The sequence below is a fragment of the Fusarium flagelliforme genome (assembly GCF_020744385.1).
Source record: "Fusarium flagelliforme strain FIESC 12 MPI-CAGE-AA-0113 chromosome Unknown B0J16scaffold_6, whole genome shotgun sequence".
Lineage (NCBI taxonomy): Eukaryota > Fungi > Ascomycota > Sordariomycetes > Hypocreales > Nectriaceae > Fusarium > Fusarium flagelliforme.
Genome location: NW_025763508.1, coordinates 2,156,810 through 2,179,368, shown reverse-complemented (window position 1 = coordinate 2,179,368; position 22,559 = coordinate 2,156,810). Strand labels below are relative to the sequence as shown.

The 22,559-nt window shown below is 48.9% G+C and overlaps 8 protein-coding genes across 8 annotated transcripts; 6 read left to right on the top strand and 2 right to left on the bottom strand.

Moving 5' to 3' along the window:
- Positions 1–551: 551 nt before the first annotated feature.
- On the top strand, positions 552–3,663 carry B0J16DRAFT_272793 (armadillo-type protein; the record flags this gene model as incomplete). The annotated part of the gene is made up of 3 exons (XM_046123612.1): positions 552–846; positions 905–2,643; positions 2,695–3,663. The coding sequence occupies 3 exons, from the start codon at positions 552–554 to the stop codon at positions 3,661–3,663; spliced, it is 3,003 nt and encodes a 1,000-aa protein (XP_045980283.1).
- A 422-nt stretch (positions 3,664–4,085) lies between these two features.
- Positions 4,086–4,783, bottom strand: B0J16DRAFT_347519 (uncharacterized protein). Its single transcript, XM_046128578.1, has one exon. It carries the CDS (start codon positions 4,432–4,434, stop codon positions 4,165–4,167), a length of 270 nt encoding a protein of 89 aa, XP_045980282.1. The 5' UTR covers positions 4,435–4,783; the 3' UTR covers positions 4,086–4,164.
- On the top strand, positions 4,784–5,237 carry B0J16DRAFT_347517 (uncharacterized protein; the record flags this gene model as incomplete). Its single annotated transcript, XM_046128577.1, has 1 exon — positions 4,784–5,237. A coding segment is annotated over one exon (258 nt), but the record flags the coding sequence as incomplete, so codon positions are not given.
- B0J16DRAFT_175602 (uncharacterized protein) lies at positions 5,208–6,514 on the top strand. Its single transcript, XM_046122496.1, has 3 exons — positions 5,208–5,454; positions 5,508–5,800; positions 5,854–6,514. Exons 1-3 carry the CDS (start codon positions 5,332–5,334, stop codon positions 6,323–6,325), a joined length of 888 nt encoding a protein of 295 aa, XP_045980280.1. The 5' UTR covers positions 5,208–5,331; the 3' UTR covers positions 6,326–6,514.
- A 1,946-nt stretch (positions 6,515–8,460) lies between these two features.
- On the top strand, positions 8,461–10,535 carry B0J16DRAFT_175613 (velvet factor-domain-containing protein). Its single transcript, XM_046122498.1, has one exon. It carries the CDS (start codon positions 8,926–8,928, stop codon positions 10,432–10,434), a length of 1,509 nt encoding a protein of 502 aa, XP_045980279.1. The 5' UTR covers positions 8,461–8,925; the 3' UTR covers positions 10,435–10,535.
- On the top strand, positions 10,536–10,980 carry B0J16DRAFT_175612 (uncharacterized protein). The gene has a single exon (XM_046122497.1). The coding sequence runs from the start codon at positions 10,638–10,640 to the stop codon at positions 10,890–10,892; it is 255 nt and encodes an 84-aa protein (XP_045980278.1). The 5' UTR covers positions 10,536–10,637; the 3' UTR covers positions 10,893–10,980.
- Positions 10,981–11,750: 770 nt separating this feature from the next.
- On the top strand, positions 11,751–13,495 carry B0J16DRAFT_175587 (uncharacterized protein). The gene has a single exon (XM_046122495.1). It carries the CDS (start codon positions 11,926–11,928, stop codon positions 13,381–13,383), a length of 1,458 nt encoding a protein of 485 aa, XP_045980277.1. The 5' UTR covers positions 11,751–11,925; the 3' UTR covers positions 13,384–13,495.
- A 1,016-nt stretch (positions 13,496–14,511) lies between these two features.
- On the bottom strand, positions 14,512–18,799 carry B0J16DRAFT_387529 (uncharacterized protein; the record flags this gene model as incomplete). Its single annotated transcript, XM_046131685.1, has 3 exons — positions 14,512–14,682; positions 14,738–18,121; positions 18,179–18,799. 3 exons carry the CDS (start codon positions 18,797–18,799, stop codon positions 14,512–14,514), a joined length of 4,176 nt encoding a protein of 1,391 aa, XP_045980276.1.
- Between the last annotated feature and the right edge of the window lie 3,760 nt (positions 18,800–22,559).

Here is a 22,559-nt window from a genome sequence, read left to right as displayed (position 1 = left end):
GACAGCTATCACCTTTCATATCATGATGCTTTCAGCATTAAAAGTGACACATTTATTCACCAGCAAGAGGCTGGTGAAGAGCAACGCCACAGACAATGATCTTATCAGTCCCGATAAGGTAACAGCACGTGCCGCAGACCGGAATCCGCTTTCCTCTGCTTGACGTGATCGACGACGCCATGTTTCCCCGGACTGGTTCTGGCTCTGGTTTTGAGAACAAACTCGCGTGTTGAATGGTTTTGAAATTGGATTACAGCAACAAAAGAAACCGTATCACGGCTGTACCCTTTTGAATCAGTTCTTGCATAGTTCTTTTCTTATTCATTCTTCTTTTCATCACACTTGTGTCAGGAGTTATCAGAGCATCAGTCTTCATTGGATAGGAAGGCGCCAACCAGCATCATTCGCAGTGTCCTTGACTTCTTGGAAACTTACTTTCATAGCACGACCACATTCCCATCCATCGACATACGACACCGAGCATTTTCTAATATCAACCCCTTACGATTACTATCATCGAAAATTCTTACTATAATACATAAACCGACCAAATGGCTCCAGCGCAAAGCCATCCGATACTGGCTCAGTTGCAGGATGCTAGAAGCTTGACTGAGCGCACCAATGCTCTACGTGCCCTCAAGAACGAGATAGTCGGCCATGTACAAAGAAAAGAGCAATGGATTGGATTGGGTGTACTTGACCCTATTGTCACGACATTAGTCGATGCTACACCATCTTCCAAGCCAACTGGCAAGGACTCTCGATCCCCTCAGACGCAACGACCCCTATCAGAAGATGAAGGCATGCGGCTACAGGCAATACAATTGATAGCCTGCTTTGCGAATGGTATGCCTCCAAGAAATTTGTCTATATAGATGTGGCAGTTGCTGATGGATGTCAACAGGAGGTCCTGCTTTTCTTGCGCCTCTCGATTCCGCGCAGGCGATCCCTGCTCTCATGGCCAACATATGTCCTTTTACCAACGCACCGCAACTCGTTGTAGCGGCGCTTAGAGCGCTGACTGATATTGCAAATGCTTGTATGTTGGTTGCGCCATCTTCGAGTCTCAACATTGAGATACTTGCCGATACCGTTCTTTCCACCCAATACCTCGACGCTTTTGGGGCAATGCTATCCATTACCTCTCCGGACCATATCCTCCAGTCCCAAGTTACACTTGCGGCAGGCTTGATATCTAAGCTTTGTCACCAAGAGCATCACCAGCAAGCTCTGGCGACTTCTGGAATTCTAGATGCATTAGCAACACGGTTGGCCAGTGTTGCTGTCCTTCGTGGAGAGGTTATCCCTGGGGCCGATTCTCTGGCGCGTGATGATGGTCTCTTCGAGGCTTTCCCCGAACCTGCACCCAGGAATTTGAAGCTCAGTTCGATACTCGAAGCCATCACTGCTATATTGGGAGATTCAAAATACCGAGCAAACAGATTAGCCCACTCGCCGTCCATCCTTGCTGTATTCCCTCCGATCAAATTTGAACCTTCCAAGGTCTCAGATACGGAACAGCCAGGACCTGACGGTGGTCGTCAGCAACCGCTGACTGCCATGGAGTATATGCTTCCTGTCAATCTGCCTCGTAACCCCTCTGGATCACCGTATAGCTCAGCGCCTAGTGCCTCATCAGACTCGCAATCATCCAGTAGATCATCTTTGGGCAAGTTTAGCTCATCGGCTATGTGGGAGGCTACACGCTACTCGTCAGCGGCACCAAATGGAGGGGTTAATGGAGAGATCGAGAGTCCCTTTATTCCATGGTTGGTCCGTTTGGTGAGGCGCTCGGAAGAATACGAACGTCTCCTCGCTGCCTCCGTTCTCGCCGCTCTTATTAAGGGTGGAGTGACAAGCAAGGGTTCTAGAGAAGCAAGTCTGGGGCTACTTGTGGTTCCTTTACTTGTTGGATTAATATCAAAGGAGGACAAATGGATTTCGGCCGTTGATGAGACCGATGACCCTACTAATCGTATCATCCTTGAGCGCGCACCAGTGGTTCTGGCTCGCATGATTACAGATAGCGAGTATCTTCAAAAAGCAGCCTTCGACTGCCAGGCTGTCTATATTTTAAGTCAACTTCTCAAGCATGCTTATACGCCCGTCAAAGAGAGCGAGCAGCCTCAACATTGGTCTCCACAAGCAGACGTTGAAATGGACGTTGAGAATAATTCTCCAGTTGCCCAGCTTGGAAAGGGGGGCCAAAACGAACTCTTGGTTCACCGGCTCAAATTGCGAGAGAGCAGTCTGAAAGCCATCGCCGCCCTCGCAGGGGGCAAGGAAGACTACAGAAAGGCGTTCGTGACTAGTGATGTGGTCCCATACGTCGTTGAGTCACTTTCGGAATATCCGAGGAGACCGCAGTCGGCGAAGGAGCGAACTTCAGAGAAAGCAGGTACTGATCCTACCAGGAACGAGGAAACACCAGGATATGGCTCCAATCCTGCCTCTGTAATTGCCGCCGGATGTCATGTTGCTAGGATGCTTTCTCGTTCGGTGAGCATCCTACGAACATCCTTGGTCGATCACGGAGTTGCCATCCCTATCTTACATCTCATGAAACACTCGGATGTTAGCGTCCAAATGGCGGCTACTTCTGCTATCTGTAACTTGGTTTTGGAAGTCAGTCCAGTGCGCGAGGTGAGTCTGAGAGCTTATTTACTTGTAAGAGCGAGCCACTAATTCTTGCAGCTTCTTGAGGAAAATGGTGTTGTACCTGTTCTTTGCGACCACGCCCATTCGCAAAACCCGACTCTTCGTCTCAATGGGTTATGGGCGCTCAAGCATTTTGTGGATGCTGTTGATCCCAACTTAAAGAAGGCGTGTCTGGCAAAGCTTGGTTCTCAGTGGCTTTTGCAGCTCATTCGCGACGATACAGAAGATATTGCTTTACATGAAGCGCGAGATGACGTGGATATGCAAACGTTGGACGAGCGACATAGGTGGATATACGGCTCCAACGGGGTGCTCCGAGAACTTAACGCGGCCAACTCTTCAAGACTTCGCCAGGTGGAGGACAAGCTCGCAGCGGTGCGAGAGTCCGAGTTGAATCCGGTTAAGAAAGCACGAAATGATGATTTGGCGATTCAGGAACAGGGCCTGGACATGATCAGAAACTTGATTGGAAGGCCAAGGAGTGGCCTGTCACCAGAGCCGTCAAACGAAACATCGGAGATGATCGATTACCTACTGCACGAATTCGATTCTGCCGAATTCTTCAATATCCTAACGTCAAAATTACGGGCCAAGGTGTACCGGCCCTTCAACAACAACCATCGACCTTCGCTGACGGGTCGAGATACCAAGGTCTTCCACCCCCAGGCTAAGCTTGTTGTTGCTGTATTATACATTCTATCGCATATCGCGGCGAGCATTCCACGTCATCAACAAATGATCATCGCACAAACCGACCTGATGAAATTACTGGCGCAGCAAGCTAACAGCAAAGATCGCGAAGTCAGGGTTGCTCTATGTCACGTGATTATCAATCTCACATATAAGGATGACGACAGTGAGGCTCAGGCCTGTGGTCTGCGAGCGTTGGAGCTACGGAAGCTCGGCTTCTCAACGAAAATGGAGGCTCTTACGAAGGGCGAAGATTTGGATGTACGAGAACGTGCTAAAACGGCAGTTTACCAAATGGAGCAAGCTAGTCACTAGTTGTGTGTGATTCACGGGCTGGATAGTATCGTGGAACAATAGGGTCCCGACTTTGTACTGTACTGCACTGCAGGTAGTGATGATGTTAACGAATCCTGCGCTTTTCTCAATAGCACATACATACTGTACATTGATGGCGCATCCTGATGTCTTCTGTATCGTCACAAATGAGCTGCAGTAGCTACTGAGGCCCAAGCTTTGCCAGACACGCCTTCATTAAGGTAAGCTTAGGGTCGCAAAGAAATGCATGCAATTGCAATCACGAATTATGGATGGCCAGTCCGCAGGGTGTCCGAGAAATTGGCCGCCATGAGCATAAGCGACGAAATAATTTGATCATCCTATGATAGCCTAGACTAGCACTTAGGCTACTTTATTTTGATGGCCTAAGCCTTAGAGGATAATTCTTCTATTACCCACCTGCCAGTGAAGTGAAGGGAAGGGAAGTGAAGTGAGGTGATATCGTGGAATTAACGGCAGACAAGGGCCCATCTGCCGGGGCTAAACATGCAGGGAGTCTAATGGAGGGTAGGAATTGCTTGTGACAAAAGACAGGTTACAAGGGTCCTCGAATGGACCAGAAGCAAGTTCATGACGAAAGGTCAGTATGCAATGAGACGTGGAATGACACGGTGAAAAGAGAATGACGGAAATATTAACAGTATTAATATCATCATTGATAAGAGACAAATCTCGATAGCATCCTAGGCCCAAGACCTGAGATGAGATGAGATATGCTGAATATAAGCCAAGCCAAGTCGAGCCATACATATTGATAACACATTAGACTAATTGATTTTGAGCGCGTGATGTACAAATAAAGATTGAGATAACCTTGAACGTTGGTCGTTTCTAGGCATGCAGTCACTTTGACGTCAAGACTGTGTGGTGCACGGAAAGATGCTCCGGATAGGCATGGAGACAAGACAATGCATATTAAAATGCCCTTGTCATAAGAGATCGACCGTAGGGTTTCGTTCTAATCATAACCACATGACACTCCCGGAAGCTACGGCATCATATCCAATGCGACGAGTGGCATGACATCTCTTTGGTGTTGAGAATGTATGTATTTGTTACTGATACTTTGGACTAGAGAGTATCATTAACTGATGTTCGAAGCTATCAAGTCTGACGTGTAGTGTAGTTGTAACAAATATGCAATTGCTTTTTTGATATGCTTGTTTTCATGCAAATCGCCCTGCCACGTCAATACTATATCATTCAAGCTAGACAAGCAAAAAAAGGAAATGCTTGGCTTACAAACTCTCCGTGTCATGGGCCATCGCCAAGGAAGTCTCTTCGCATACCCCAGCAACAGAGTCTGTTCCTGTATGTATGTATCCGATACTCACCACGACTCCTTCACGTCATTCCAACGAGTGCAACTTCTCTTGGTTTCATGACCAATGGGATGTAGTGGAAGTGTACCTGGATTGGGTGAGACTTTCTAGAGAGTTCTCATTGGGAATGGATGTTGTTTGCTTGCAGACGAGATGGTGTGTGTGTGATTTTGTATATAATAGTGTCGTCTTCCCCGTTCTCGACTGTACCTATATTCTCGTCAAGGCAGATTATTGTATAGAATCTTGATATCAGAGTATCTTTGCTCTTACACACTCACCAACACTACCCACTATCTATACTGGACACCAATAATACTCCAACATGCCCGTCCTCTTTGAACGAAACGATTCTCTCAGGGTTAATCCCCAAGGAGGTGACGCCCGTCTCTCCAATGCTGGTTCAAACTGGCTCTGGGCTGTAACTGCCGTCTTCCTCGTCAGCTTCGTACGTGTACTCTCTACTATCCTCGCATACAACATGTACTAACGCTACCCCAGCTCACCTACTTTGCCCTGAGCTTCAAGCCTCGCAACAATGAGAGAATATTCCACTACCTCTTCACCATTGCTCTCTTCGTCGGCACAATCTGCTACTTCTCCATGGCATCTGGTATCTCATACTCGATCGTTGCTACGCAGCTGAACATCGGCCGAGCTGTTTCTTACCAGATCTACTTTGCAAAGTATATCAACTGGGTTGTTTCATTCCCTATTGTTCTGCTTGCTTTGGGTCTCATGAGTGGTGTGAGCTGGGCTACTATTCTGTTCAACATCTTCCTTGCCTGGATCTGGTGAGCCGCTCTTCCTCATATCCTTTCAGATACAGTGATACTAATGTTTATAGGATCATCTCGTACCTCTGCTCCGCATACACCGTCACCTCCTACAAATGGGGCTTCTACGGCTTCGGCACCTTCGCCTGGCTCATGCTCGCCTACCAAACCCTCCACCCAGGCCGCTCCTCAGCCTCTCGTCTCGGTCTATCACGCGACTACCTCATGCTAGCAGGCTGGTTGAACCTTCTCTGGCTCTTCTACCCGATCGCCTTTGGTCTTTCTGACGGCGGCAACAAGATCGGTGTTACTCAGATGGCCATCTTCTTCGGCATCTTGGACTTGCTCATGATTCCTGGACTTGCTTTTGCGTTCATGATCTTGTCTAAGCGCTGGGACTATGGTGCTTTGAACTTGCACTTTACTCAGTACGGTCGTGTTCATGCTGGACATGGTGGTGTCTTCCCTGAGAAGAGGGCTCCTGGTGCTGGAACTGCCGTTCCTGGAACCACAGCTCCTACGACTAATGCGCCTGCTGTTTAAGTCATGAGTTAGCTATGCATGGCTAAGCCGGAGATGGATTTATCCGTCTGGCAGTCAACAGATTGACCTGTATGAGAACGCTCCTTGAGTAATGGTGGAAGTAATGGTGAGATGGCTAGGAGTAGTCTGTGCTGGATTGGACTTCGAGATACCCTCATTGAACGGGGGTTGGATACCCATCGGATATTGGATATTGCTGTTAGCTTATTCAGTCAATGCCTAATGATTGTCGTTTTGATCATGCCATTCTCTAACTCTGCTGTCATGTTATCCTTAACTGATATCAACACTCAACACTGATTAACAATACCACACTTGTGCGCTTGACAAATACAAACACCAGAGAAAGCATCTCTATACAAACCGACTATGTATCTATGATATCAGTAACAACAACTGCTTTAGTCATGATCAATTTGTTCAACTTGGAGTTAAACTTACCCTGTACCCTAAAGCCATCTCTGACCGATGTCTTACAAAGGAAACTCCTCACACGAGTAATACACATCCTCAGTGCAGCTTGTCCTCATCATCTCAATCAAACTGAGACAAGTCTCTCCCTGCGCAGCGGAATCAAAGTCACACTCTGAGCCGCTACTTTCCTCGCTTTTCGCGCTTTCGCTACAGTAAACGATCTATCTTCAACACCTGCCTTCTCTAGATAGCGTTGGAAGTTGACAATAAACGCCGCGGATGCACTAAATTAGCTCTTGTATTGTTCAGGAGCCTTGAGTTAAAGCTGATTAAAAGTTGCGCTGTTACATCGGTCGACATGCTGTGGCTTGCGCTACAGCAGCGAGGGACGCAGCTTTTGTCTCTGAGACATTGGCTCCGAGGAAAAGGAAACTCGTCATGTCAAGTCCACGTGGGAATAGGAACACTAAAAACCGAAACTAATTACCAGGGACTGAAGGTTGAAGCTGGAAGCTGTGACTTCATTACCTAACTAGTGAGTTTCTCTTCGCGAGACGAGCTGAGGCCGAAGGCACATCGCATGTTTGAAAACTAAACGTCATTCTAAGAAATCACTCGTCAAGAGCAATTGGTAGCTGATCGCTCACAAGTTACAGAATCACAGCAAACAAGACTGGAAGTTGCTTGTAGGAGTGACACTCAAGGCTAGTATCACCTGTCAGTGACGTCTCCCAGCAACTCCCACAGATAGACGCAGCACAAGTACCGTCCTCATCGGCCCATTCTCATGTCTCACTCTCACAGTGTGCAACATGCCATATGCGAGTCCAATGTTTCTCTCCCAACCAGTGGAACCTGAAAGAGAAAATGGCTTGGTTGTTGAACATGGTCTTGCAGATGGGCAAACATGTAGCGATCCGTAGTCAAGCAATCACAAGCATTCCTTTTCGACATGGACACGACAGGAGAGAAGAGAGCAGATAAATGCGTGCTAGAAACAAGCATAGCATACCGACCACGAGGAGTCTTGCATTAGACTGTTTCAGCCCGAATCCTTAAATCGCTAGGGCAGGCCTGGTTTGTTCTGGTCGGAAGAAGCAAATACAATTTGGATGAGCTCTCAATGCGATACGAGACTCTTCTCTAAACACTCCATCGAGATTGCCTTGTAACCGAGGGCCAAGAAACGACGCCAGGGGCTTGGATGGCGTTCTGACACTGACATGTCATCGGTATGCGTAGGAGATAGAGTTGTTTCGCTACTGGACAAATAACGCGGAGAACTTGTCCGGGGGAAGCACGTGGCGTATCGATGTAAACCAAGCCAAATCCGAAGCTCAAGCCACTCATTCATGACATGCATCCTCACAGTACAGAGTATGCGAGGAGTTGCAAATCTGCGGGCTGAGAGTTGTCAACGGCCGCATAACACAGCCGTTCGAACGTGGGTTGAATTGACTCCTCTCTTGTCTCCCTTGGGAATCTACTCAATGACAGGCGAGACATTACCCAAGAAAGCCCAAGTTTAACGTGACACAGTAGAAGCAAGAGCCGCTTGGTGTCTCTCACAAGAGGGGTAAAGGACAGCAGTGCTGTACTGTGCTGCGAAGCAAGTCTCACAGAATTGGACTGTGGCGTGTAATGGGAAGTCGTAGACGAGCTTGCGTACATGTTGTCAGTTACATAACAAGAACAGGAGTAAGAGGCAGACGTAAAGACAAGAGTTGGCCTGTGTGCATCCTCTACAGCAGACAGTGCATTTGGCTTGGGACCGATTGGTCAACATTTTCTTAATTAATAACGTCTCATATTGAGGGTGAGTTGCTAAACCTAAACCTTTTGATATCTCAATCCCTCTCTACCGTTGGTACTCGATACCAACGAACTGGATTTCTGCTTCTCATGCACGACCGTTGCTGACAACGCTTTTCTTAAAGGCTTCACTTAACTTCATTTCTTGACCGTTTCTTTACGTCGGCGCGCGCTGTTACGCGCCTAATTAATATTCAAGATGGCGACTCCTTCCGCAATCCCCACGAACGCTACTCGCGAGACTATCGCCAAGCTTCACCGAGTCACCAGAGGAAACCGAAGCCTCTGGTACATGATGACTGTCCTGCAACAACCAGAGCGAGCTCGAGCCTGTGGTTCTGGTATGAAGGGTAAGTCGATTGATATCATGCAAGATGCGATGCGCATGGCATCAAGATTCTTGCACTCTTCTTATCGGTACTGACTTTTCTGCAGCCAACAGCGACCGTCGACCCGTTGATCCTCCGCCAGTTGTCGAGCTCCGAATTATCGAAGGCCCCACTATCGAAGAAGGCAAAGACGTCACATTTGACTACAACGCCAATTTCTTTCTTTATGCCAGTTTGGAGCATGCTCGTCCGCTTGCACATGGCCGTGTCTCGACTCCTGCGGCCAACAACCCGCCTATCCTCACCGGTGTACCCGCCTCCGGCATGGCCTACCTCGATCGCCCAGCGGAAGCCGGCTACTTCATTTTCCCCGATCTTTCCGTTCGCCATGAGGGCTTGTATCGCTTGACCTTCAGCTTGTTCGAGACCACAAAGGAGGAGCAGGACTTCGACATTCAGCCTGCCGATGGCGATCTTCCACCAGGCGTTGACTTCCGCATGGAGATTAAGACTAACCCCTTCATGGTTTTCAGTGCTAAGAAGTTCCCCGGTCTCATGGAGAGCACACAGCTTAGCAAGACCGTTGCTGATCAGGGCTGCCGAGTTCGAATTCGTCGTGATGTTCGTATGAGGAAGCGTGACTCCAAGCCCGCTGGCAACAATAACAACAACAGCAATAATAATAATAACAACAACAACGCTGGTAACAATGGGTTTGAGCGTCGGGAGGAAGATTTTGGTCGCAGAAGGACTGTTACACCCGCCGCGGAAGTTCCCCATGGAATTCGCAACCGATCCCAGAGCAACTCGAGCGAACACCGAGCTCCCTACGCCGATGCTTCTCGTCGACCTTCGATGGTGGACTCATACCCGCCTCCACCTCCACCCTCTTACGACCCGGCTCCTTCAGCCCAGCGTCACCTTTCTTTCGGTGATCCATCAGCTTCCAAGTACCAGGCGCCTCGACAATATGCTCATCAGCCTGGTCTGCAAATAACCCCTGTTTCTGCCAATGGCTCTTACCCTCCCACCGCCCAATCGCCATACACCAAGAACGACGCTGCGTACGGCTACGTCAGCCGTCATATTCCACCATCATGCCCTTCGCCTGCTCCGTCCGTCAACCGCGATTTGTATGACCGCAGACAATCCACCAGCACCTACGTTCCTCCGTCCCCGTCCGTCTACTCCACCGAAGGCCACTACCGTCGAGACTCGCAACCATCGTATCCCTCTACGCCTGCTGCTGCTCCTCTTCCCCGATTGATGAACACCGAGTCATCGCGTGGATCCTTGAAGATTTCTGCTCTGGTTGAACCGATGCCGATTATCGAGCCTCAGGTTGACCCTCTCCCTGAACTCCCCCCTGTGAACGTCGGCGGCAAGCGCAAGCACGAGAACGTTTTCTCCCAGAGCACTAGACCACTTTACAACGGTCAACGACAAATGGACCCTCACTACAGCCGAACTCATCGCGGCTACAGCCCTGAACACGGCTCTTACTCCCGAGCCGATGGCCGGATCGATGTTATCGAGTTCAACAAATTCTCTTAGAAAGGATGATAATGGTGGATTTGCTCTTTATCCAATTCAACAAATATGAGTATTAAAATATCAACATTCATACTACTTGACTAGAAAGGCACACCGGCGTTCTAGTGTTGTGTATTCCTATCTACAGGAGGACGGTGGGATGATGGAAGATGCATGAGCGACAATGCTTAGGAGTTCAGGCGCAATTGATGTGAGATCAAGTCATGGAAATGAAGAATCGACTTGGCACCGGACTTGGATTGTCTTGGACATCAAAGATTATTTTGCATCGTCATTTGTATTGGATCAAGGAAAATCTTTGGGCTCCCATGATCACAACAATGACAATCACATACTACGATATCATTTTCTTTATTCAGTTTCTGTTGGCCTACTTTCATTTTGAAGAATTCATTCCATTGATGCTTTTATTCATGTTGATCTTGTCGTGCTTGTATCCGCCTTCTCGTCATCATTAAACTACTCTATGTTAGCTTGGAACAGCGGACTTTGTGTGATGATGCTTGGCAATGATGGCCTCGATACAGGTCTTTGTATGGAAACAAGGGCGAAACCGTGATAGAGTTTCTGACACTCAGGTTCTTATGGGTGCTGAAGCTGTCGAGCTTTCTTCAAAGTCTGACAATGGGTTTTGTTATTTAGCTATGGGCGTTATGAACACAAATTCACAATGTTTTGAATGATAAGATGAGACAACTAAGTGAAACTGGAGACTGCAATTTGATATAAAAAACAAATACCTGGATCGTCTCAAATCCTCGACCAGATATCCATGTCGATGATGAGAATCGCTGGATCGACCAAACTTGTGCAAGATCCACTCATAAACATTTTCATATAGCATTGACCACAATGAGAGATAGAGGTTCAGGTACATAGAGATATATTGACGGGAGTGGGGAGGCATCCTGACGGGAATAAGAAGTGAATATAGTTATTCTAGCTTGATGCTTAAAACTTATGCCAATTAATCCACAGCCAATTCACGACTGGAATCGACGATTGATTGTTCTGTCTAAAACTAAAGGGAATTTAATCTCCGTTTTAGTACTCTTTACTTCGATTTTATTTCCACTTTTGGGAGTTGGCGATTCGAGTATCCCTGCGTTCCTTCCCATTCCAAGGCCAATGCCTCACTAACGCTGCAGGTACGTTGCATCCCCCGCTCCTTCCTCGTTGCCGTGGTGAAATCACGTGGGCGATCCAGATTCAATATCAACAAACCACGTCCACCTCCAGGTCCATGGTCCTACCGCCGCTATCACTTTTGCAGATGCATTCAAACTGCACCCAACCGTTCTGTTTACTATAATCAGCCACATTCTTCCCTATCCCCTCAAAGCCGTTATGCCGTGTTGACTTTCAGCCCATCATTCAACGCTTCCGTCAACGTAATCGTGCTGCTTTAGGCTCTTACATTACACTCAACTTATACGCAATCATACAATCGCATTCATACATACACATACGTATACAACCAAACCCTTCTTTATGGGTCGGCCGAAGCCTCGCCGCGCGTTAAGCGCGAGTCGGTTTCAAGAAGGCTCTATGAACGACAGGACTTCTGCTGCACCGCCGGTTCAATTTCTGGGTCCCGAAGAGCTCGCCGCCCTTGAGCGACCTGCTCTTACACATATCAAATCCAACACCGCTCGGCCGATGAGCGATGACTTCTCCGACAAACAGGTCAAGAAGGGAAGGCTCCTAGGCCAAGTTTGGGATGAAGTTCGAGGCCGATTGGGCTTTAGAAGGGACAACGAAGATGATAAAGGGTCCAGGAAGAGGTCGCGGAGTCGCAAGCGTGATCAGGATGACCAGCGCGGGAGAGAGAGGGAAAGAGAAGATGTCCAGATGACGGATATGCCAGATATGAAGACTGCCATTGACCCCCCGAGGGACGACATGCCTAGTCGAGAAGAGATATTGGCTAATTATCACCATCTGATGGCGTCCGGCTTTTTCTCTTCTCACGCTATCCAGTCTACTCGCCAACCACCACCTGGCTCTGTTCAGCAAGCAGCCCAGCAATGCGCCGCTCCTCCGGCCAACCTCATGGATGCCCTGTCTCGAGCTCCCACGCCTGGAGGTTCAGTTCCTCCAGTACCTACTCACAAACCACCCACGCCACCTGGAGAGCCCAAGTCGCCCTCAAAGGCCAGGTTCCCTCTCAAACTGCAGTCACCACCAGGCAACCCGGGCGCTGCCACCTATGATGAGCTAGTTGCATCTGGGTTCTTTACTCCTCCACTATCGGCAGGCACCTCACCGCCGCCAACTCCCTTCGGTGCTGCCCCTGCTCCAGCAGTACCTACTGGCATAATGTCACGGGATTATCTCCAGCCACCTCGGCAGACGAGAGGCTCAAGAACGGGTACTCCTTCGACTTCCTGCGCAGCCTCTCCTATTCAGTCGCCAGCGAGTGTCTCATCTAGGGGAACTAAGCGAGCTGCAGCGGACTCCAACTCGGACGACGAAGCAGAGGGCGGGGTTCGCGGTCCCCCAACTCCTAAGAAGAAGCTACGCAAGTCTTCTTCTCGAGACATTGGCTTGCCAAGCTTGCGAAACGTTGCGTCTCGTCGTAGCCTGCTTTCCTCTCGACGTAGTGTATCGGGACCTCATGGAGCTGGCGCTGGCAAAGACTATAACAACCTTGCCCGCCGCGTCCTTGGGCGTCTGCCTAGGGCTGGCGGTCGGAGCTCTTTCGACTCTGAACGTGGGCCAGCTTCACGACCTGGTTCTGCTGCTAGAAACAGCACTGATGAGTCCAGATCCCCGTTGCAGGAGGTTCAATACTCCCGAGTCCTGCGTTCGCGCAAGATCTCTGTAGAAGAGCCTCACGTTGTATCGGGTGTTCACAAGGGTATCCCGATGGTGCCCGATATTCCCGAGAAGTTTGTTTTGCACAACAACGCCGAAAACATGGCCCCGGCATTGCGTTCTCGCTATTAATTAACGACGACGGACAACCTTTTGCTCTTTCAGCATTGATGATTGACATTTAACAGAACGCAGGATACCTACGACAGCACAGCGGATAACGGCAGTGGTGAGATGGAAAAGCATGATATCACGCTTTTAATCTCTGCAAGCGACGGGCGTACGGACGACTCTTGAATGACGCGGCCACGACCTTGTTTTTTGTTTCTGGTTCTTCTTTCATGGTGGAATTGTTGTTAGATATCCATGATGACATGCGACATGACTGAACTTTTTTTCTGACGTCTCCTATCGTCCGTCTCTAACGGTTGGATAGGGTGGGCTTTTTCATGCTTTGGGATTATGTATTTGAATGAGCAAGGGGGAGAGATAGTCTTCGAGGGGGGATGGTGATGGAAAACGTTCATTGTCTTTGCGCGATTGCGACGAAAGGTCTACATTGGGAATGGGGGCGTTCAGGGTTTTGTTTGATATGATGGATGGTATTGATGATTATTTCCCCCTCCATGAATGTGCTCTGCAGATATAAGTGAAAGGTGTTGGTGGTAACTTGGTTAGTCTATATTAATCATATATAAAGTTAATATGAGTTGATTGGGTTGGGTACCCGTGAAGCCTTGTTGATATAGAGAATATATTATGTGAAGAGCGATTCACAAGATAAAGACCAACAAGATACTGTCAAGACTGTTGATTCATCTCGTCTTTATAACTATATACACAACTTCCGTTAACCCATTCATACCCATTCCCTGCCTATCTGTATCCCATCACCAGGAAAAGCACAAACACATCGTATTCCCTGATCGGCTTTACAAGAAACTTCAGGTTAACTGCTTACAAGAAAAAAGTCAATCCCAGACATATCCTCTATCGCCCATTCGTGTTTACCCCAGGAAACTCCGTCCCAACACGACTTGTCCGCATATCAAGTCTTCTCCCAGAAACGCTCTATATGCGCTCAGCCTCGATCCGACGAGGTTCAAGCGAGTAAGAGCATGTAAAACAAACAATAAATATCGGTCGTCAAAAATCAAAACATGTAATAATAGACGCCGAATCCGTAAATGTAGAAGAGTAAAACAAGGTACGCCAGGGATTTATGCAAAAAGTGTCGAGAAACAACGTCATAAAATCGTGTCAGACTTCGACGACTCTTTCAACATGGTCCGGAAGGTTGTGTTGAATAAGCTGCTGAGTCTTGCTTAGTCCGCTGTGGTATAGTGATCGAGCAAATGCCCAGGCGAATGTGAAAAGCCAAGGGAAATAGCTGTACAGCATTGCGCAAATCATCACGAGTAGGAGGGGAATCTGCAAAGTTGGTCAGTTTAAGGTTGTGCTTAAGGTTGCGTGCAATGTGACTTACCCAGATGAAGAAAAGATTGTGGTCACTGCTAAGTCTCTTCATCTTTACTTCATGTGCTCGGCGGAATTGCTCCTGCTGCTCCTTGGTGATGGCGTTCTTGCGGCCAATCTTGAGAACTTCCGGTTCTCCTGTCTTGAACTCAGAGATCTCAGTGACCTCGGAGACCTCAGTAACTTCAATTGGCCCAGACCCGATCTCTGTGATTGCAGGCTGGTCGAACAGAGCCGCGCATTTCTGGTCAGCCTCGGCCTCCACAGCAGCTCGAGCGGCAGACGCTTGCTTTCGGTCAAGATCCTCGCGAGGGTAGATCTCGTCGTAGGCCGGAGGCGCTGACGCAGTTGCCTTGATTGCTGAGTCCCACCAACGTTGAGGCTGCTCGCCTTCCGGTCGAGGCGCTGCCATTCCTGGCATGAACTGCTGGACCCGTCGCATAAACGGTGCTTGGTAGTCGGGCATATTAGGCAATGTGGGCATCTGAGGGAAGTGCGGCAGGTTCTGGAACTGGACAGCAATGGACTGTTGGAACTGGTGAAGTTGTTGTTGGAAGTGATCCTTCAATGCAGCCGATGCAGCAGCCATGGCTGTTGCAGGAGGAGCCAGTTCTTCATCCAGTTCACCAGTCTTTCGGCGGCGAAGGTTGGGCCGTTCGCGGTCTTGCCTAAAGCCGCTAGGTCTTCTCATGATCAGATGATCATTTTCATCCGGGTCTTCATCCTCGAAATCGCCAGATGTGTACTCGGGGCTTTCTTCGCTTGAGTCTGGTGAAATAGGTTCGTCATAAGTATGGACCTTGGTCATAGGTTCCCAGAATGATCGCAGAGATGTGGCACTGCTAGCTCGGCTATGCAGCGATCCACCACTGCTGCGAGAGCGAATGTGACGTTCAGAGCGGCGGATAGTGCGCAAGACACCACGCGACTGGGCTATATCGGCAGCAGTAAGACCAGATACGCTTCTAATCGTTGGGTCAGCACCGTGTAGCATCAATCTCCGCACAATCTCGGCATGGTTGTGAATCGCAGCGATGTGCAAAGGAGTGAAGCCACCCTTGTCCTGAGTATCAGGGCTGGCACTTCTGGCCAGCAAAGCGGCGACGAAACGATGGTAGCCTAGTGAGCAAGCATGATGAAGCATGGTGTGGCCAGTCGTTCCTTGGAGATCCAGACGGGCTTTGTGCTGGCTATCATCTAGATCAATAAGATCCAAGCACTTGAGAAGCTGTGATTCGAGATGAGCATAGGGAGCATGGCTAAACATCTGTCCGCCGGAAGAGGTGCCCATGGAAGAACCAGCAGACCAAGCTGATGAGGTGTCGCCCAAGATCCTGCGAGCCAGATCCGCAGCATCCATCATATTACCAGAAATCTTATTTCCAAGTACAGAAAAGGCCAGCCTAACAAGAGCTTCCTCGTTGTCGTCGACATATTTGAAGTAGGGGGTCTGCTTGTTCATAGGCAAGGTTTGCGAGGCTTGGGCGTTCGCATGTTTGAAGGTGACAGGAACAGGTCCCGCCACAGGCGAAGGAGGCAACAAGCAAACTAATGAAGATTCACCCCAGAATGTTGTAGTTGTAGCCTTCTGATTACCGAACCAGACCTCGAGTCCCTGAACGAAAGCAGCACCAAGAACGGTAACTTCGACACCCCCAGTCTTCGGGCCCTCTTTGGGAATGATCTTATGGATAACAGGACGTGCGCGCGTCTGATTGTTCACGCCGACAGGAATAGTGAACAAGTTGGTGTTTAGATCTTGGGCAAATTGGTTCTGAGGATTAGCACCCACGCCATTTCGAAGTCCGTTCGGGCTAGGAGCTCGACTTGGGTGGCCTGAAGCAGGTGCCGAGTAAAGCGGTTGAGCCAATGCCAAGTTGTCCATGCTGGCGGAGCGGTTACTGTTGAAGAATCCCGGTTGGTCGTTATTGCTGGGTGTAGGAGGCCCGGTAGAAAAGACCATTGATTGTTGTCCGAACAATGGCTCTGCCTGAGAGAAGGCAGCGAGGTTGGGAGTAAAAGGAGATGTAGCAGCAGTGGGTAGCTGGGCTGCTTGAGAGCCTGGTGAGGGCGTTGTCTCCATGCGGGTCATAGTCAGTGCGTTGGGTACTCTAGACGCGCTCGATTTTCTCTTCTTCATCGGGCCACCACGAATGGGTGAAGCAGGACGTGAAAGGGCACGGCCACTGGCGCCATTCAGTGCCGTGTTGGACGACATAGACGATTGATATGATGCTTGGCTATTCCTGTGCATGTTGGAGGGGTCCCCGTTGGTCGGTGACATGCTAAATGTCCCGTTGGGAGTGGGTGGTAGAAGAGCACTGGCATCAACCGGGACTTGAGAGACGGGTCCAGGTACAGGCGCTTCGGGTATGCTCATCTGTTGTTGAGCGACAGGCGGCTGTGCGGGTGGGTGAGTTTTGTGGTCATCAGTAATCATGATAGCGTCTGACATTGCTTGGGCAATAACTCGGTCCTCGCAATCTTTGATAGTAAAGATAACATTGAACCCGACCTTTTCGCCATGGTGCCGACAGTAGCAAGCAATGCGCATTGGAGCATCGACTTGCATAATACCAGGAGGCGCTGATACCTCCATACTGTTCATAGGTTGGACAGGTTGCCAGTCTTTTACTTCCTGCGTATTGAAGACAATTACCCGATGGTTCTCATCCTGTTGCCAAACCTCCTCTTCTTCAGGCTTCTTGACTTTCTTCCTGGCGGCACGCTTGCGCTCTCGAGTTATGCAACCTTGACAGATACGTACGTCGCCACCCTTTTGAGGAGTATTCTCGTCATCGTTGTCAGGCAGATAACGTTGAGGGTGAGAAGCAGCACGCTTGAGTGCGGCCTCTTTCCTGCCAGGTGTCATGGCACTCGTGCATACCAAGGACACAAATAATTCGAGCATCTCTGGAGACTTTTTGGGTGCTGGTTTTGCCAATAGCTTGGGCTTCGAGATTGTGTGGGGTGGCAGGTGCAGCTTTGTAACGCCGGGGGGCATTGGAGATAGAACCATATGTATCGGAATTTGAGTCTCGACCCGCGACTTGAGCGGCGTAGGAAGAATCTTCAAATTGTATTGCCCAGTAAAATTGTATGGCGCGGGCATGGGTAAATGATGTGGCATAGGCATAGGCTGGCTCATTTGACCGACAAACTGCATGGGCAAGCCATCAGGTGTAGGATGTGTCACCACGTCGTTTCTGCTTGGCCATCCCGGTGCAGCTCCAGCCATAACCCTCGAGAAATCCATGGAGTTGTGAGGTGAGGGCGAGTTGAAAATGGCTGCCGGGGAATGATCTTGGCTCATGACCATGGTATTAGACATGGGCGAGACTTCACGCGATGTAGTTGTTTTTAACGCATTCATTGCGGAAGAGACAGAGTATTGCTTCGGATTTGTTAGTGGGCGATTCATGTTTGCTGATCTTTAAATGCATGAACATACTGATGAAGCTTTTTGGTGACCTTGTGGTTTTTTCCTTTTTGGCGTTGCATCCTTACCGAAACTATGTGGATTGATCGTGGGCATCGGAGGTGATGTGACTGAGTTTTCGCCGTTGGGGCTGCTAGATGCAGTGTCGAAAGCATAAGGGGGGTCGAATAAAGCATCGCTATGATCGTTAATATTGTATAAGCTTTCCAGAGCTGTGTCATTGTATGCGTAGGTTGGTTCATCATCATATGTGGAATAACCAGGCTGATTCCACTCCATGTTGACATCGTCCTCATCCGCCATTATGTCGGCCGGGTTCATGGCCGCCTTGGATGATGTCCGACTAGTGGTGCGTTTGGAAGAAGCCGATTCCGACGAGGAATCTTGATACGAGGAGCCGTTTGGAGAGTCGGGAAAAGCTGTTGATGTTAAGTCGGAGGGCGCGAGAAATCCTTTGGTCTCTGAGCCGCCGAGCGACTCCATTGTTTGAAGAGTGTCTGGGCTATTAGAGTTGAAGTCGATGTCGATAAAATCAGCCAAATCCCCGTCGGAAGAAAAATTGTTGTAATCGCCGCCCGACATAGTATCACCTACGATGACAGGGCTGCGGCGGCCGGTAGGAGCGGGTGTCATGACCAGCGGATGAATGCTGGGTCGTCCCGTAGGCGCCGGAAGACGAAGGGGACGAAGTGGTGATCGGGCGGGTGCAATTGAAATTGGCGTCGCAAATCAGGTACTGTAGGTATCGCGGGGAAGGTCGTGAGGGACGTTCAAGGCATTGACACAAGCAGTTCCAATTGAAGTTTGTATGTGCACGGCGATGCTAGTCGTGGGCGGAAATCCGAGGGGTTGTTTTTTTGGTCGAGAAAAGATTGGTTGCTGGTGAATATGGGTTTCGAGTCGATATTGAGAAATGCGTAGTTGTTGGGGCGGGAGTTCAATATGGATGAGAACCCCTAGAGCACGCGAACACAAACGAAACGCAGCGGCGGACAGATGTCCAGTCAAGGACCCGGTCGGTCAGTGCAAAAACGAGACGGGACGGTCAGGGTCGTCTCGTTTGCTGTCAGATACCAGTACGTACCCCTGGTCGAGATGCGTGGTTCACAGGAGAAAAGGCGTTGTGTGGTAGATTGTCGTATGAGTAAGGGGATGATGATAATATTCGTATCGATTGTTGGAGAAGTTGGATAGGTAGAGACGGGATGGGGAGGGATTGAATAGAAACCAAACCAGGCCTTACGAGATGAGATGGATGAGAGGCAAGAGAGATGGTTAATGGATGCGCCAGACGGTCTGGGCTACAGTACTAGAGGCTTGTCTCTTGGGTAAGAGAAAGTGGATTGGCTACCTTAGCCTCCTTCATTGGAGGTTATGGGTTGTCGAGGTAGGTTGTGGGCCGTGGCCTAGTACAGTAGGATGGTTGGCACTGCAGATAGCGGTGCTTTCCTCTCTAGAGAGAGACAGAAGTGTTAGACTTGCTTCTTTTCCCTGTTCAGTCTGGTTCCAAGGCCTTTCCGAGATAAGATGAATCGATTGTGGGAAAGTGTGTGAGTGTGTGTGAGTGTACGTGCGTGTGCGTACGTGAACGTGGAGTCTTGGGTTGTATGGAAGGGATGGTGTGGTTTGGTTTAGTTAGGTGCTTGGAGATGCATTCTGTGGCGGGGGCTGGCTTGCTGCACTGTACCTAGGTAAGTACCTACAGGTGGTTTGGCCGGGCTAGATACAAGGGCCGTAATTTGGGTGGGGCAGTTGTCGGCGCGAGACAGTGCGGTTGAGTTGGACTTCGCACACGGCGGTTGGCTGCTTACCACATAGACTCCGTACAGTGACAGATCCGGTCGCGCACGTATCGGCCCTTATGCACATCCGCATCCCGTTTCTCGCAGACCGGTCCACGATCGCACAGTCCCAGCCCAGTCCCAGGACGTATAGTCTACCTAATGAATCTCCATCTGGAGATACTCGATTTTGATGCATACAGTTGTAGATCCAGTTTAGGGGTCCTGAACACACCGACACTGATTGACACAAGGCGGATGGAGATGTTGCAATTTTTTTGGAATTTGTGTATCAAAATGCCCTAAATTGTATTTGACTGGATTTAATATGCATGTCTCTCAAATTTACTTGACGTGCCTTAGCTTGCCTGCCTTACTTACTGACAAGATGAGATTTGTTAGCTGTTCTACAGACTACACTACAATACAGTGCTAAGGCTAGAAGCGGGGAATCGTGATGGGCACCTCAGTATGATCCCTGTTGGTATCGAGTCAACTCATTAAAAAGAGAACAGACATGTTCAACCCAGAGAGGCCTCGCGTATTACGCAAGCTGTGACTCTTATAATTACAGATGAACATGCTATCGTTGTGCCATATAATAAATTACTAGAAACTCATAGAAGGGCCAGCCTGGCTTCTTCCTCAGCTACGAATACGGACCAAGAGAATGATAACCGAGTCCGATCTTGATGACAACAATTAGGTTGAATGTGCCGTGCGCTTAGCACTCGAATTGATCCAATGATATGCGGCTTCCAGTAGGAATTAGCTGGTACCTTAAAGACGATGGTGTTCTTAGTGTACACTGACATGCCCTCACGGGGTTTTATCATGGGACGCCCGGGTGTCCATGCGCTTCTAGACGAGTGTTATCTCGTGCCCAGACAGTTGGATCTTGATTACAGATGGTCAATTGACGGAAACAAGACCAAGGAAGAAACTGTTTCTTGTGCAAAGTGGAGTTTAAGACATTGGGATAGAGGTACCTATGCTGGCTGGAGACAAGACAAGACAACCTCCACTGAGAAAAAAGACCCTGTAGATCCAATCCAATCCAATCCAATATGTTCAAGCCCCTTCCCATTCCCCTGAAGTCTCCGACCAAGTACAAGCGAATCACGATGACTCAAGCCTCAATTGCACAAGAGAGAAAAAAGAAAAGTTTCTCAGAATGAGGCTTACCTTACCCTCCCACTCGGAACGTACAGTATCTGCATTATGACAGTGGTGTTCTGGTCCTGATCTAATAACGTTTGTAGTAACTGCTGCAATGTAATACTGTACCAAGAAACCAGCAAAACTCCTCTGGCCCTCGTCCTTGTCCCGGCTTCCGCGGCCAGGCTTTCCCCAGGCTATTTTACGTGACAATCCCAAAGAGGAAATCCAAGCAAGTAACAAGTACTGTACCTTACTCAAGAACTCAACAAACTGCAAGTGCCCTGGTCATCTCTTATTTCCAGCTTGGCTACCTAGGTACCTATCCTGCCCTGCCTTGGCCAGCAGCAGAGCCATGATGACGATTGATGCGGGGAGCCTCCCTCGAGATAATTGACTTGTTGCCTCTATGGACTTATACGTTCAGTTTGTCTATCAAAAGGTTTCACTCATAGACGACAAAAGAAAAGAAAGAATGTCGGCCCAGACATGTTTGTGCTACCGTATTTTGGTTTTGCTTTTTCTCAACTTTCACAACTCTAGATATGGTATAGCCACGCTGCAAAGTCAAGCCAATGTCGTCCAACAATGAAAGGAGATAAGGATATGTTAGATGGCTGTTGGTGATAACTTCGATCTTCTTGTCTTGGACTTGCAGTCATCTTCATATTCTGGATTTCTTAGACCGCCACTTATACCATCTATGTTCCTCCTCCCTTACATATAACCTCATTGGACTTTGCATTGATGCAACAGCTTTTATAGTCTCTTGACAACTGTACCCAGCAGAAACATGCATCAACAGCCAACAGACTAATTATCTTTCTTCAATGTCTTACAAAACGTACAGAAACCAATCAGGCCTAAATCATAACTCCGGAAACCCCAGCCTCATAGTCACTCATCTCCAACCTTTATCCTGCCAACCTGTCATCCCACAACGTGCGGGCGTTGGCTTGCTGCGACACGGTACGACGCCCTTGCTTATGTTTCGTTTCTGCATCTTGATCGACTCCGGCGTCTCAATAAGTGGTTATTGTCTTAGGCGAGAAGAAGCCGTTACCTCGTGGCGTACAAAAGAGCCAGTACTCGGATCTGGAGAGCGCCCGAGGTAAGACAAGACCGTAGACCCTTTTGTCTTTTGTCAATGTCGAGGCCTAGTCGAGACTCGAGGACACGCGGCAAATGCCTTATGAAACAGGGGTTTATGGAAGAATAGAGTATGTCTAGTAGATGCTAGGTAGGTAGTTACACAGCATGCAACCGTTGATACCGTCTGATAACGCACTCGGTCAGTTCCCTGCCCTTGTCCAAGAACTCACGTATTCCAAGCCATTCCAGAGACTGACTACCCTTGAATTGGTTACTAAAGAAAATAACTTTACATGTTTTCTTAATAAAGGCATTATTATCTTCCGGTATGTTCCCGTACAGCAAAGTAACCTTTTTATTAG